Genomic DNA, 17,442 nt, shown 5'->3' on the forward strand with positions numbered 1-17,442 from the left:
AGATCCATCGGAGGTGGTGTTCTGAGCCACCTAACATGGGTGCTGGCCATCAAACGGTGATCTCTGGAAGAACAGCAAGCTATCTGCTAAAGATCTCCCGTGTGTGTCTCTGCCCCCACGCCCTGGCCTCCAGTGACTGCTGTTTCAAACATCTGTCTCCTTCTCTGGCTGTTTGAGGCAGTGGGGTAAGCTTGTCCCCACTGCCCTGGCAGTATGTAAGTGGCCATTCCTGGTGGCTGCAGGGACCTGGAATGAAGCACTGGAGGGAGACACATGTTCTCACCTCCAGCCAGATGTCACCCTCTCCTCTCCCTGGTCTACTTCTAGGCCTACAGTGCCCATGACAGCATCTGCACTACCGTCTAATAAGCGATCCCTTGGCATACACTTCGGAGCACAACGTGGGCATCAGGCTCTGCAGGGTTCTCCCTCCCCAGCTTTTCTCTCTCTCTCTCTCTCTCTCTCTCTCTCTCTCTCTCTCTCTCTCTCTCTCTCTCTCTCTCTCTCTCTCTCTCAGTAGGTCAGATGATCTCGAATGACATGTGTACCAGCCAATCATAACAGGTGTTAGCCACAGCAGTACTGCGGTCTGCTAGGTTGCAGAGCAGGTTGAGAGAGGCCTCATCCAGGCCCCTGTCCCTTCTCTTGGAGACCCGAGGCAATGCCTACAACTGATATTTCTAAGGTTTAATTGTTGCCAAAGCTGTATCAAATATATACTAGGCCAATCTCCTTGTTTTTTCTATTTGGTTAAGACAGGGTCTCATACAGCCTAGACCAGCTTCTAGCTTGCTATGTGGCCAAGACATGGACCACTACACTCAGTTTTATACAACTGGAGAGCAAACCCATGCATGGCTTTGTGCATGCTAGGCAAGCATTCTACCAACTCAGCTATATCCCCAGGCCCTAGGCGAATTCATTCTGGAGCAGGGACTGAAGAGATGGCTCAGCAGTTAAGAGCTGCCCTTCCCGGCACCCAGTGGATCTGAGGCCCTTGTCTGACCTCTGTGGGCATAGAAAAAAAAAATTTGGAATAATTTTTTTAGCCGCAATGAAAAGAAGTATCTGCTGTTAACTGGATGTTTATACCTCCTCCAAATTAATGCATTGACATGCTCCCCTATAATAGGATAGTACCAGGAGGCAGGGCCTTCAGGAGGTGATCAGGGCTAGCTAACATCAAGGGTGGATGAGCTTAGAGCCCTTCTGAGACCAGAGGAAGCCAGCCCTCACCAGAACTACAACCATGCTGCCTCCCTTGTCTTGGACTTCCAGCCTCCGCCGGAATGGTAAGAAATGAATTTGTGTGGCTTAAACCAGCCAAATTATGGTTTTCTTTCTTAAAGCCTGGAATGACTTCACAGTTAATTAAAAAGACCAGACCAGAAGCTCATATAAATAAATAAATAAATAAATAGATAGATAGATAGATAGATAGATAGATAGATAAATAAATAAATAAATAAATAATAAATGAATGAATGAACAAACACCCAAACAAACAAATAAATAAGCTCAAGTGGCTCAAAATCTGCAAAGCCAGCCTGTGCAGAAGGCACTGCTGAGGCCCGTCATTCAGTCTAGCAAGCCAGGGAACCTGAGCCACAGCCAGGGTGTCAGTCAGTGAGTGAGCTGACCAGCCTCTGGCCTCGTTGAGGGAAGCTGGCTCCCAGACAAAACCAGGTTTCTATGCAGCCCAGGCTGCAGTGATAAGACATCCATGCCACCCCCGGAATAATTGTTCAGCTACTGGGAGGTGGTTCAGTGGATCAACCTTTGCACCACTTAAGATAAAAATCTCCAAAGCCCAGGGACAGGATCATTAAGTGTCTCTAAAGAAGCAACAAAGAAACTGGAAAGGGATAGAGTTTGCCAACAAATGATAAGAGTTCCAAAGTTGCCCGCCTAAGCCGCAGCTGCCAGCTTGCTGCCCCAACACCTGTCACGGTTGACCTAGACCCTGGGCTTGGTGGGGAGAGAGACTTCTTGCCTTTTCCCCATCCCCCCAGGGGCAGCTGGGTGCTGGGCCCACAGGCGAGGCTCAGCAGCCTTAATGAATGACCCATGAGCTGCGTAAGGTGGGTTGGCAGAAGAAAGACACTGGCGGCCTAGGAGATTTAAGGCAGCTTCCTGAATTTAAACATACTCCTTTGTCCATAGAAAGGCGGCATGAAATTCAAGATAAAACACAGACTAAATATATACAAATAGCGTACCATACATATGAAAGGAGAGTAAAAAAAAAAAACCACTAGGCAGACATTATCCTCTACTTCGCAGCCTGGGAACACTCTCTCAGCCTTCTGGCCAGCATCTCGCCCCACCCTCCATCCATCTGTTTTGTGAATGGAGCTGTGAGGTGGTAGCTCAGTGTTCTGACCTTCTTTTATCCTGGTGATCAAGGGAAAGAGACTACCTTTCCTGTTTTCCATGGGGTATTTATGGCAACTGTTTAAAAATTCTTTCCACGTCCCTTTGAGAGGCTGGCGTGTGTGTGTGTGTGTGTGTGTGTGTGTGTGTGTGTGTGTGTGTGTGTGAACATGAGTGCAGAGGCCAGAGGTCAACATTAGCTATCTCCTTGCCTTGTATTCCGCATTTGGGGGTAGGGGCTGGAGCTCAGTATTTAGGCTGCTCTCTCTTAATTTGTGGCCACACACACAATGTCTTTTGCCTGTGTAGAACTGTTGAGTGCCGTACAGGAAAGCATAGAAGATTTAAAAATCAGAGATGCTGACCTTACCTCCTGTCCTGCCTCTTATCAGCTGTGTGACTTCTGCCAAGGGACACCTGAACTTCAATGTGATCTTGCCTTTAAAAGGACATCACCCCTGTCCTCCTGCATTCTTATTTTTGATAAAATGGAACTTGGAGTGCTTACATGTGTTCCTAAAGAGCGTCACACAGGCTGTGCCCATCCACTCATTGGAAAGAGAATGCAGCTAGAGAGTGATACAGCAGTTCAGTTACAGCAGGGTGGGGGATGGATCCTGGTTTGTGATTGTGTAGGCCAACCCTGCATATATATGAATGTGTGTGTGTGTGTGTGTGTGTGTGTGTGTGTGTGTGTGTGTGCGCGTGCGCATTGCCACATTAAAGCCAGAGTCATCTGAGCAGCTGCCAGGCTCTGGTCTATGTGAGCTACTTCCAAGCTCCCTGGAAATACAGGAAAGACAGAGGAAAACTACTGACCTCAATTTTGCTTGGGAATAATGTTCTACAGAGCTTTAAAAAAAAAAAAGGCAGCTTTGCCAAGCTCTGAGAATTGGGGGGGGGGGGGGGGAGAGTACCACAGGGAACCCGCCCAGATGACTCTAAGTGACCGTGGAACTGAAGGAAGGTGGGTGAGAGTTTTGATGGAGAATGTGAGGCTGAGAAGTGAAATCCGTAAGGATGAAGTGGAGGAGCTGAATGTCACAGCCAGTCTCCTGCTCTAGTTCATGAGCGTCTGTCTTAGCGATGTTCTACTGCTGTGACAAGACACCATGACCAAGGCAGCTCACAGAAGGGAGCATTTAGTTGGGGTCTTGCTTACAGTTTCAGAGGGTGAGTCCACGATCAGGAAGGCAGGAGGCAGGCATGGCAGCAGGCAGGCAGGCAGGCAGGCGTGGTGCTGGAGCAGCAGCTGAGAGCTCACATCTGATCCACCAGTTGGAGGCAGACAGAATGAGACTGGGCCTGCCATGGGCTTTTGAAACCGCTGAGCCCACCCCCAATGGTCTACCTCCTCCAACAAGATGGCGCCTCCTAATCCTTCCCAAACAGTCCACCAACGGGAAGCAGACATTCAGCTCTATGAGCCTCTGGGGGCCATTCTCATGCAAACCACCATAGGGTGCAGTGTCTGTTTTCCTTCCCGGTACATGTTGAGATACTGGTCAGAGAGGCCCACAAGGTTGGGGTTGGCTACTGTATGCAACAGACACACATATATATGCAGGCATGCACTAGCACATACACACACCCACACACATGCAAACGCACGCATACACACACACACACACACACATACACACACACACACACACGTCATTCTGGTGATTGTCTTTAAAACAGTTCACTTTGAAATTCAAGTTCTGCATAAGCAGAACAGTAACTTGTCTTTTGCTTTTCTTTGACTATGTTTTTAAGGGACTGTGTACGATATATATTCCCTCAGAAGTTATGTTTCACCAGAACACATTTTGCCACAAGACACAGATCCTGTTTTCTGTTGTGGAAGCAGAATACCCGAGGCTAGTGCTTGGTAAAGGAATTCATACGGGTCACAGTTTTGGAGATTGGAAGCAATGAAAGACAGCCCCTTCAGTTAGCATCCATCGATGGCCTCCTTGGCTGGGTCACAACATGGCAAAGGATCAGAAAGAAATACAGGCACACAGGCATGGGATATCCTTGCTTTACATCAACCCCGTCCCATCCAGAACTAACTCTCCCAAGTCAGACAGCAGAGACATCTTCCCAGGGTGGTGCCTCCAGTGACCCAAGGACCTCTTAACTAGGCGCTGCAGGCATGCCTTTGCGTGCTGAACTATGCAAGGGTAGAGAAGAAAGGAAAAAGATGGAGAGGTCTATATTAAAAGTCCAGAGGACACCAATGAACAGAGTGTGAAATGTAAGACTCCAAATGCCTCGATGCAGAGTTCTAGTCTCCTCAAGTTCTCTTACCAGTTCTCCTCTTGAGTTCATGTCTAAGAAGCCAGTGGGAGAAAACTACGACATCTAAAGAGCTACTGAGCATCTGGAGAGATGGCTCTGTGCATCAAAGTGCTTGATGTGCAAGCCAGAGAACCTGAGTTCAAATCCCCAGCACCCCACGTAAAAAGTCAAGCATGTCTGCACCAACAACTCTAGTGTCGGGAGATTAGGGATAGGGGGCTCTCTGGGGCTTTCTGGCTGCCACCCTAGCTCCAGATTCAGTGAGGCCCGGTCACGAGGAAATGAGGTGGAGAGTGATAGAGTAAGAGACACCCAGCAGCCCCATCTGGCCTCCGTTCCAGCACAGAGGCACCTACACCCTTGCACGCAAGTGCATAGATACCACCACATACACATACATAAAACATACACATGTATCACCACACACAGATACCACCACATACACATACATAAAGCATACACATGTATCACCACACACACATACCACCACATACACATACATAAAGCATACACATGTATCACCACACACACAGATACCACCACATACACATACATAAAACATACACATGTATCACCACACACAGATACCACCACATACACATACATAAAGCATACACATGTATCACCACACACACATACCACCACATACACATACATAAAGCATACACATGTATCACCACACACAGATACCACCACATACACATACATAAAACATACACATGTATCACCACACACAGATACCACCACATACACATACATAAAACATACACATGTATCACCACACACAGATACCACCACATACACATACATAAAGCATACACATGTATCACCACACACAGATACCACCACATACACATACATAAAGCATACACATGTATCACCACACACAGATACCACCACATACACATACATAAAACATACACATGTGTCACCACACACAGATACCACCACATACACATACATAAAGCATACACATGTATCACCACACACACATACCACCACATACACATACATAAAGCATACACATGTATCACCACACACAGATACCACCACATACACATACATAAAGCATACACATGTATCACCACACACAGATACCACCACATACACATACATAAAGCATACACATGTATCACCACACACAGATACCACCACATACACATACATAAAGCATACACATGTATCACCACACACAGATACCACCACATACACATACATAAAACATACACATGTGTCACCACACACAGATACCACCACATACACATACATAAAGCATACACATGTATCACCACACACACATACCACCACATACACATACATAAAACATACACATGTGTCACCACACACAGATACCACCACATACACATACATAAAACATACACATGTATCACCACACACAGATACCACCACATACACATACATAAAACATACACATGTATCACCACACACAGATACCACCACATACACATACATAAAGCATACACATGTATCACCACACACAGATACCACCACATACACATACATAAAACATACACATGTGTCACCACACACAGATACCACCACATACACATACATAAAGCATACACATGTATCACCACACACACATACCACCACATACACATACATAAAGCATACACATGTATCACCACACACAGATACCACCACATACACATACATAAAGCATACACATGTATCACCACACACAGATACCACCACATACACATACATAAAGCATACACATGTATCACCACACACAGATACCACCACATACACATACATAAAGCATACACATGTATCACCACACACAGATACCACCACATACACATACATAAAGCATACACATGTGTCACCACACACAGATACCACCACATACACATACATAAAGCATACACATGTATCACCACACACACATACCACCACATACACATACATAAAGCATACACATGTGTCACCACACACAGATACCACCACATACACATACATAAAACATACACATGTATCACCACACACAGATACCACCACATACACATACATAAAACATACACATGTATCACCACACACAGATACCACCACATACACATACATAAAACATACACATGTATCACCACACACAGATACCACCACATACACATACATAAAGCATACACATGTATCACCACACACACATACCACCACATACACATACATAAAACATACACATGTATCACCACACACAGATACCACCACATACACATACATAAAACATACACATGTATCACCACACACAGATACCACCACATACACATACATAAAGCATACACATGTATCACCACACACAGATACCACCACATACACATACATAAAACATACACATGTATCACCACACACAGATACCACCACATACACATACATAAAACATACACATGTATCACCACACACACACCACCACATACACATACATAAAACATACACATGTATCACCACACACAGATACCACCACATACACATACATAAAACATACACATGTATCACCACACACACAGATACCACCACATACACATACATAAAACATACACATGTATCACCACACACAGATACCACCACATACACATACATAAAACATACACATGTGTCACCACACACAGATACCACCACATACACATACATAAAACATACACATGTGTCACCACACACAGATACCACCACATACACATACATAAAACATACACATGTATCACCACACACAGATACCACCACATACACATACATAAAGCATACACATGTATCACCACACACAGATACCACCACATACACATACATAAAGCATACACATGTATCACCACACACAGATACCACCACATACACATACATAAAGCATACACATGTATCACCACACACAGATACCACCACATACACATACATAAAGCATACACATGTATCACCACACACAGATACCACCACATACACATACATAAAACATACACATGTGTCACCACACACAGATACCACCACATACACATACATAAAGCATACACATGTATCACCACACACACATACCACCACATACACATACATAAAACATACACATGTGTCACCACACACAGATACCACCACATACACATACATAAAACATACACATGTATCACCACACACAGATACCACCACATACACATACATAAAACATACACATGTATCACCACACACAGATACCACCACATACACATACATAAAACATACACATGTATCACCACACACAGATACCACCACATACACATACATAAAACATACACATGTATCACCACACACAGATACCACCACATACACACACATAAAACATACACATGTATCACCACACACAGATACCACCACATACACATACATAAAACATACACATGTATCACCACACACAGATACCACCACATACACATACATAAAGCATACACATGTATCACCACACACAGATACCACCACATACACATACATAAAGCATACACATGTATCACCACACACAGATACCACCACATACACATACATAAAGCATACACATGTATCACCACACACAGATACCACCACATACACATACATAAAGCATACACATGTATCACCACACACAGATACCACCACATACACATACATAAAACATACACATGTATCACCACACACAGATACCACCACATACACATACATAAAGCATACACATGTATCACCACACACAGATACCACCACATACACATACATAAAACATACACATGTATCACCACACACAGATACCACCACATACACATACATAAAACATACACATGTATCACCACACACAGATACCACCACATACACATACATAAAACATACACATGTATCACCACACACAGATACCACCACATACACATACATAAAACATACACATGTATCACCACACACAGATACCACCACATACACATACATAAAACATACACATGTATCACCACACACAGATACCACCACATACACACACATAAAACATACACATGTATCACCACACACAGATACCACCACATACACACACATAAAGCATACACATGTATCACCACACACAGATACCACCACATACACATACATAAAACATACACATGTATCACCACACACAGATACCACCACATACACATACATAAAACATACACATGTATCACCACACACACATACCACCACATACACATACATAAAACATACACATGTATCACCACACACAGATACCACCACATACACATACATAAAACATACACATGTATCACCACACACAGATACCACCACATACACATACATAAAACATACACATGTATCACCACACACACATACCACCACATACACATACATAAAGCATACACATGTATCACCACACACAGATACCACCACATACACATGCATAAAGCATACACATGTATCACCACACACACATTTTAAAAAATGAAAAAAAGCCACTGGAGCCTCGTTACCCTCCACCCTCCCCGGTGCTGTGTACCTTAGTTGCGTGAAGAAAGCTGGTCCTCCCACCCCTGGAGAAGAGGCTGTGAGGACCCCATCTGTCTTCCATCAACTTCACAGGAAGGTCCCCGCTTGCGAGCTCTTTGGTAGCCCAGTGGTGGGTTGTTCTTTTTTCTCACTGCCCCGTAGGCCTCAGTCTGCTAGAGCAACCCTCTGTGGCTGTGGTTAGGGGAGGCATGACTGGCTCCCCGAGCCCCCCTATTCATGTTCTTCCCTCCCCATTCCCCCTCCCTAGTCCCCCCCCCCACTTATTGTCTCCCCTTCTCCGGCTTTCTTTCATGACCATGCTCTGCTAAGGCTCCAGGTTCATATGTGAATGTCAGGATTATGATGTCACCACTGGGGCTGTGACATCAGCATCTGATGGAGCTTCGAAGAGCGTGGTGAATGGGGACTAAAGCAGATGTCTAGAGGGATCCCCCTGGGCGATGCTAGAGGCAGATGGGTGGGTCCTGATCCTTCTATGAGACTGGAGTTCTCAGTGGCTTTGGAAATCACAGAGCTCCTAATCCAGAGAGTGGCATCCAACAAGCAGAAAATGCCAAGGAAGCAGAGGTCCGCTGCCCACTCCCACTTTCCTTTACAGAACACGGGCAATTGGTGTTTAGCAACTCTCATAATAGATGTTAAATGAAAAAAAAAAAAAAGCATTGATTCCAGGAAATGTGAACTCTCAGAAATGCCTAAAGCAGAGGCTGGAGGGATGACTTGGACAGTGACTAGCTTGCCTCGCATCTACCTTTTAAGAAAAATGCAGGGTGTGATAGCATGAGTTTGTAATCTCAGAATGGTGGAAACAGGAGGAACCCTGGGGCTCACTGGCCAAGGAAATCTAGCCCAGCTGGTTAGTTCCAAGTCACTGAGAGGTTGTCTCAAAGGAGGTAGACAGCCTTCCAGAATATGACATCTGAGATTGTCATCTGACCCACATACACACAAGTATACACACACACACACACACACACACACACACACACACACACACAACCCACGTGTGTACATACATACATACACACACATACACATACACACACACACACACACACACACACACACACACACACACACACACAAAGAGAAATGCCTAAAACTGGAGAGCCATGAAGAATCCCAGAATACAAGTGTTGCGTTACTGTCCAGTTCACTACAAACACAAGTTTTGAAATGGATGTAAAGCTGGACAGCTATTACACAGAATAATAGAGTCCTTTAAATGGTGGCAGAGCTACCACACACATGTCACAAGTCCGCCAGGGTGTCACACTGGGTTCCCAGGCTCTTCACCAAGAGTCGAGGCACACCCTGGCTCCTTTCTTCCTGTCACTATGTGGAGACCGACCATCAAAGCTCCTGATCAGCTGCCTGGTGCCGGGCGCTCCACAACAGAAGCGAAGGTGAAACCTGGAAACCTTGGACAGAGCCTGACTATGCGCAGAGTCTGACTGTGTGCAGAACCTGTCTGCCCTGTCCCACATGGGTTTTGGTTGGCGCTCCTGAACCGTGAAAACAACGCTTCATTTGGAAGACGAGTTCTTATGGGGAGGATTTGTTCTTCTGTTGCTTCTCGGTACTTTGGACTGACCAGTGGCTCCACAGCGCATGCACCACTGTTCAGAGTTGGGCAGAAAGGTGTAGAAACCGCGGGGAATCTCTGCCTCATTTGTTGGCTTGTCCTTATGGGACAGCCTCTCTTGGTAAGTCACATGCAAATCCAGCACCTGGAGCTGTCCTCCAAGAGAATATGACTGTGCCTAAAACATTTACAAATAATTCCTACCGAGCACCAGACTCTTCCACGGTAACTACCGACTGTGACAATCCTTCTACACCAAAATTTGGGGGATTCAAATTATTCATCTCCACCTGAAGTTACAGTTCCTGTCTTCAAATGTACAAACTATTTTCTTGAGACCAGAGAGAATGCTCACTGGTCAGCATCATCTTTGAGCCACAAGAACGAGATCCCACAGTTTCTGTGTTTTCCTAACTCTCTGATCTTGTGCTACAAATCCCTGACAGTCTAAAACAAAGGAAGTAACGTTTTATTTTGGTCTGGTTTGGTTTAGTTGAGACATGGTTTCATAGCCCAGGCTGGCCTCAAACTTACTATGTACCCAAAGCTGGCCTTGAGGTCCTATACTTGGTCATAGTCAAAAGGCCAAGGACCAGTTTGCCTTGAAATCCTCCTGATTCTCCTGCTGAGCGATGGGACTACAGGAGTGGTCCCCACGCTACAAAGGAAGTGCTCTTTGCTGGTCCTCTCCTGAGGTCGGGTTGCAATGTTACACTGCAGTCACCATGATGCTGGCCCACTGTTTGGAAGAGCACGGCCCAGTGAGAAAAGGGACCGTAAGTCATGATCTAAGCACAGTGACCAAAGTCATTTAACCCAGTGTGGGGACAGGAAACGGAGAGACGATGGCCAATGCCAAGGCTGGTGTACAAGAGACACATGGTGTCTGCTAAATAAAAATCCAAAAGAACTGGAAGTGGGGATTTGTAGTCACTAAAACAAAGGAGTAGGGAGTGAGCCGAGATATCTCTCTCTGTCTCTGTCTCTGTCTGTCTCTCTCTCTGTCTCTCTCTCTCTCTCTCTCTCTCTCTCTCTCTCTCTCTCTCTCTCTCTCTCCTTTCCTCCCTCTTTTCTGCCTTCCAAAGTGAGCGGCTGGGTCCTCTGCCAGAGGAGTCTGAGAAGTCCATGGGGAGCTGTCTTGTTCCTCATCCGAGCAGACAGAGGTGGAGCTGGAGGAGGCAGATGGAGCAGAGCCAGCTTCTGAAGGCAGCTATGATTGCCACCTTGCTAGGCCTCAGTGAACGTTAGTGGCTTCCCTCTCCTCCTGTCCCCAGCAAGGATGATCTGGATGTGGGGAAGCTCCATGCTGGATGTTCATGAAGAGGGGACCACAGTTTCACCCCATGAGTCAAGAGGGCGCATGAAAACTTGCTCTGAAAGTTTCCCATTTGTCCTTGTGCCAGACTACACACCCCACCTGCGGGCTGCCCAAGTCCCCGTAGGGACAGTGCGTACGGGATCATGGCACTGAATCTGTCCTGGGACCCAGACAAATCTGTCTTGTTTTATTTTGTCCCCCCACCAAAGTCAGATCCAGTGAACAACGACAAACAAACAGAAGATCTTAGAACCTTCTAGAGTCTTGGCTGTCCTGAGGACAGTGAGTCAGCAGAACAGGAGAACTGGGATCCAGTTTGTTCTCCGCCATCACCAGGTGACCCGGCATGTCACCTGAGGACCCCAGGATCCCTACTAGAAAGCCTCAATAAACAGAACTGTCCAGCACCTTGCTCCTCTGACCTAGCATCTAAATCAGGGCTTCTTAAACTTCCACCCATGACAGCTTTTCAACCAAGAAAGCTTGTTGGGACCCTGAGTACATAGATATGTAACACGGGTATACAGATCACACAATTTCTGCTAATAACTCAGAAAAATTATTAGTACAGTTCTTTGGGGACCATAGAGATGGCTCGGTGATTAAGAGCTCTGGCTGTTCTTGCAAAGGGCTTGGGTTCAGTTCCTAGCACCCACATGGTGGCTCACAATTTATCTGACTCCAGTTCCAGAGGGCCAGATGCCTCTTCTGGCCCTCCATGCCCACTGCATGCACATGGCACAATTATATAAATACAGGCAAAACACTCCTACACATAAAATTAAAATAAGTAAACCTTTAAAATCATAGTTTGACACACATAGAATTTCATAGTTAAAGACAATAGCAAATTTGCATACTAATGAGATGCATGCTTTTGTTCGGCTAACACAATATAAAGACACGCTAATTTGATATTTACGTGCTGAGGACTAATGGTAGAAAATACTGAAAATCTTTGTTTTCTGTAATTAAGCCATTATGTTTCTATTAACGTGATAGCAGAAAAATTTGTACGTACAATAAAAACCACTGCAATTCACAAGACAATAGTCGTGAACCTGAGCTGAGGGGTTTTAGGCTGCGCTGGCTGAACCCGCATTGACGCAAAGCACGCGCGTTGTGTGTGCAGAACCAAGGCTGATGTCACATGATGCCATAAACACCTTGGGTTCAATACACATTTGATTTTTTTCAATTAATTTCTGGTCGTCGCAAGTTGAGAAACCTTTACTTGTCAAACATCTGTGACTCCCACATCCAGCGTCATGGTTGCGATCCACAGGTTAAGAAGCTTGGATGTAAGTGCCTCTGCTGGGACACCACGGGATGGCCTATCCTGCCTTCTCACCTCACAGACGCACGCACGCCACACACACGTCCTTCCCAGCAACCGTCACCTGCCGGGCTATCTCTGTCTTTCTCCTCTGGCCTCTCTCTCCGAGTCACTCGTACTGAGCTGATGAGGGTGTGTCCTTAGAACCCTCCCTTTGAATTCTCCTCTCCAATGTTTGCTTTGCGGAGTCTGCTGTGGCACCGTGTGAACCAGCTCAGCCACTGCTCCCCCCACTCTGCTGCAGTCAGGAGCCCCAGTGCCACGCCGCCCCACGAGACGAACACGTGGCTCAGAGAGACGCGACTCTACGTCTTCGTCAAATGTCTGACCACCAGGCAGAAGCCGCCACTGCCTCTCGGCTTCACCATTTCCCCACCAGCTCTAGGCTCAAGCCCTCTCGGGTCATTTTCATTCCTCACACCCGTCAGATTCCTTCTCGTCACGCCCCGTCACGCCTTTCTCTGTGCTAGTAAATTGTTCCACGTTAGTGCTCGGTGAAGGCAGACCCTGGGGATGAGGAGGCTCCGCTCCTCGTCTCAGACTTGAGCACGTTTATATCAAGTGTCCTCTAGGACACCCTGTCCTGGGACAGGTGCCCTGGTCCTCAAACAGGGAAGTAGGGGACAAGCAAAGAGCTGAGGGTGTCCAAAAGCTCTGCGTTCTTGAGAATAGCTGAAAGGGAGAGCATTTCCAACTAAGGTCACCGTGTTTATCCTGAGATATACAAATGCCTGCAGCAGTGGGAACCAGAAGCTGGACGCCCACCCACAGAGAGACCACTCTGCTCTCCCCATGAATCTCCAATCGGGACATCCCTCATGACTTCAGCAAGTCGTCCCCAGTCATCTCTGCTAGATGTCACAAGCCCCCTGATTGGATGATGTTTTGTCATCCGCCTGCTGCTTCTGTCTGTCTGTCTGCTCTTCACCATGAGTCCTTTTGCTTTTGCTCACTATATACTTAATAAATTCCCTCATTCAAAATCAACAGCATGGCTGTCATGGAGCGGTCCATTTTCAGAACAACCCTGGGCAAAGAGCCTTCTCCCTCTTCACCTCCTTCAACCTTACTGTGAACATCACTACCTGCACACACACACACACACACACACACATATACACACACACACATATACACACACATACACACACACGCACACACACACATACACACACATGCACACACACACGCACACACACACACGCACGCGCGCGCACACACACATACACACACACATACACACACACACATACACACACACATACACACACACACACACACACACACACACATACACACACACACCCTGCAAACTACACTGGATCTGTTAGAGACTCTCTCTGAGCCGCACATCTGAACTCCACATGCAACGTTTCATTTGTAAGCACGATCGCTGTGAACCATTCTCCAGCAGGCAGCCACAAGCAAGACGATAAAGACTGTTGATTTTTACGCATCTAACACCACACCTGACTTTCAGGTCTCGACAAAGAATATCTGAATGAATGCCTAATTATCACACCATGGAGGACCGCGCCTGCTTACAAATAGGCTCACCATAACTACAAACAAGGCTACAATGAAAAATATGCTCACCACACTAAAAATAAATGAAGGAGCCCTGCCGTGGTATGGAAGGTGTCACCACCCTGGTTAGAGGCCATCCTGATGCTTGCAACTAAGTGAACAGGAGATGGTTCTGCCCTCAAGGGAGTTCAGAGCCAGCAGATCCCCAGGCCTCTGGCAAGAGACAGCAATTAGGGCCCAGAGCAAGGTGCTCCCTGGGGTGGGGGAAGGGATGGTGAGGTGGAGGGCTATAAGCAGAAACAGACAGCAAACTGAGCTGTCACCTCAGTGGGATTGTTAACAAATGAGACAGCGCCTCGAGGCATCCCTAGAAAACCCAAGAAGCCACGGAAGAAAATGAAAGTTCTGTGCAGTGTGAGGACTCTAACTAAACGAGTTAATGTTGTAACTGACTGTGCCGGTGCCTGTCGCTAATCGGCATCCCCACAAACCGATATTAAGAAAATACAGCAATCGAGAGCCACACCGTGTGATTCCAGAGAAGAGTGCACGCCTATCACCAGACACCTGAGAGGACTCCACTCCCAATGCCTGGCAAGGAGAAAGCCACAGAGCAGAAAGCAGAAGGACATGTGCTGTGTTCCCTTTACTTCAAGCGGTGTCTCTTAGGGTGACTATCGCTGTGATGAAACACCATGACCAAAGTCACTTGGGAAGGAAAGGGTCTATTTCACACACACTTCCACATCACAGCTCATCATCAAAAGCAGTGAGGGCAGGAACTCAAACAGGACAGGAACCTGGAGGCAGGAGCTGATGCAGAGGCCGTGGAGGGGTGCTGCTTACTGGCTTGCTCTCCATGGTTTGCTCAATCTGCTTTCTTATAGAACCCAGGACCAACCAGCCCATCATGGGCTGGGCCCTCCCCCATCAAACACTAATTAAGAAAATATCCTACAGGCTTGCCTACAGCCTGATCTTACCAAGACATTTACTGAATTGAGGCTCCCTCCTCTCTGATGACTCTAGCCTGTGACAAGTTGACATAAAACTAGCCAGGGCAAGGTTAAAGTTTTTAGAACTTAAAAAAAAAGTCACTAATGGGAACAGGAGGAGCATCTTCGCCTGTTTCCTAGTTTCACATCTTGTTGCTGTCGTAAAACACCCTGACCAAAGCAACCTAGTGTCTGCCTTAGCTTACAGTCTCAGGTGACAGTCCATCACCATGGGACAGTCAAGGCAGGAGCCTGAGGCAACCAGTCACACCCACAATCAAGAGCAGAGAGAGAGGATGAACGTGTGCATGTTTAGTACTCAGCTCACTTCCTCTACTCTCACACAGTCCAGGACCCCTAACTAGGGAATGATGTCACCCATAGTGGACTGGGTCTTCCTGCATCAATTAACATTTAGTCATCAAAACGATGCCCCACAGACATCTAGACAATCTTTAACTGAGACTCTCGGGTGACTCTAGGTCCTAAGTTGACTCACTAACCATCACAACTGAAAGAGAGATGTAATCAGATTTGGAGGCAAATGAAGGGTTTAGGTACACACACCAGTATCGATGAGATAAATACTTTGTCCTGCTGCCCCTCATTATCAGTGAGGTCCCTAGAAGATGAGATAAGTCCTTTTGGTCACCAGCATGGGCTCCTGCCACCTTCTCCCCTTCTCTCCGTATCTCCAATGATTCCCCTCTCCAGCCCTGAGGCCCCGGGCTGTTTCTTACCTCATGCTCAGCCAGCCATTAGCACTCTTCCATTGCTCCCCAGAAGACTCAGCTCATGTGGGAGGCTTTTCTCTAGAATTGCTCCTAAACCTTCTCCACCCACCTTAGACAAGCTGTTACCACCTCTCTCTCTCTCTCTCTCTCTCTCTCTCTCTCTCTCTCTCTCTCTCTCTCCTGCTGCAGAGGCTTGCGGTAAACAGCAAGCCCTAACGTGTGGGATCGAGTGAGCGCCTACTGTACACAGGAATGACTGTTCTGTTGGCCATCTTGCTCAGTGTCTCTCACACACATACCGCACGTGGTGGAGCAACAGCCACACATTTGGATTTTCATCCCCTGCCATGAGTGATGACGATGTTCTATAATTTCGCCCTTTAGGTAGGATGTCCCATTGGTATCTTCTGCTCACTGTCTCCTGATTTGTTAGGATGAGTTAGTTCTGGGAAGGGTGGGGCTAGTGGGATGTTTCCCTCACCTGACTCTCCTGTGAACCATAACCATTGGCCCACATGTGGGGCCAGAGGTGAACTGGAAACCTGGTAGCCATGACTTCTACCCCAGGGCCTGCAGAGTAGGGAGTTGGCCACAGGAAGCAACGTCAGGCTACTTCCGTGACCAGCAGCCTATGCAGCCACCCACAGAAGGAGGCACTGCTTACCCAGAAACTTCCTGCCCCTTCTCTCAGAACACTGGCTCTGCATTCTGGGCTCAGCTGCCACTAACTGCCCACTCCTCAGACTTCCTGGCCTCTCACTGGGCCCATTCCTGTCTACAACTTAGATACAGAACTCCATCCC

General features: G+C 46.7%; 1 protein-coding gene across 5 annotated transcripts in view; it reads right to left on the reverse strand.

Annotated features, from left to right (window-relative positions):
- Lpin1 (lipin 1) overlaps positions 1 to 17,240 on the reverse strand; it is an 80,189-nt gene extending 62,949 nt beyond the window's left edge. For 3 of the 5 annotated variants that reach the window (XM_059248695.1, XM_059248694.1, XM_059248692.1), the window contains exon 1: positions 9,134 to 9,401. In XM_059248695.1, the coding sequence (XP_059104678.1) occupies positions 9,134 to 9,205 (72 nt within the window). In that variant the 5' untranslated portion in view covers positions 9,206 to 9,401. Of the gene's footprint in view, positions 1 to 9,133; positions 9,404 to 17,120 lie in introns of those variants that run through there. The other 2 variants (XR_009375765.1, XM_059248693.1) reach the window with 2 other exon arrangements.
- Positions 17,241 to 17,442: the final 202 nt, after the last annotated feature.

This window comes from Peromyscus eremicus, chromosome 22 (genome assembly GCF_949786415.1).
Source record: "Peromyscus eremicus chromosome 22, PerEre_H2_v1, whole genome shotgun sequence".
Lineage (NCBI taxonomy): Eukaryota > Metazoa > Chordata > Mammalia > Rodentia > Cricetidae > Peromyscus > Peromyscus eremicus.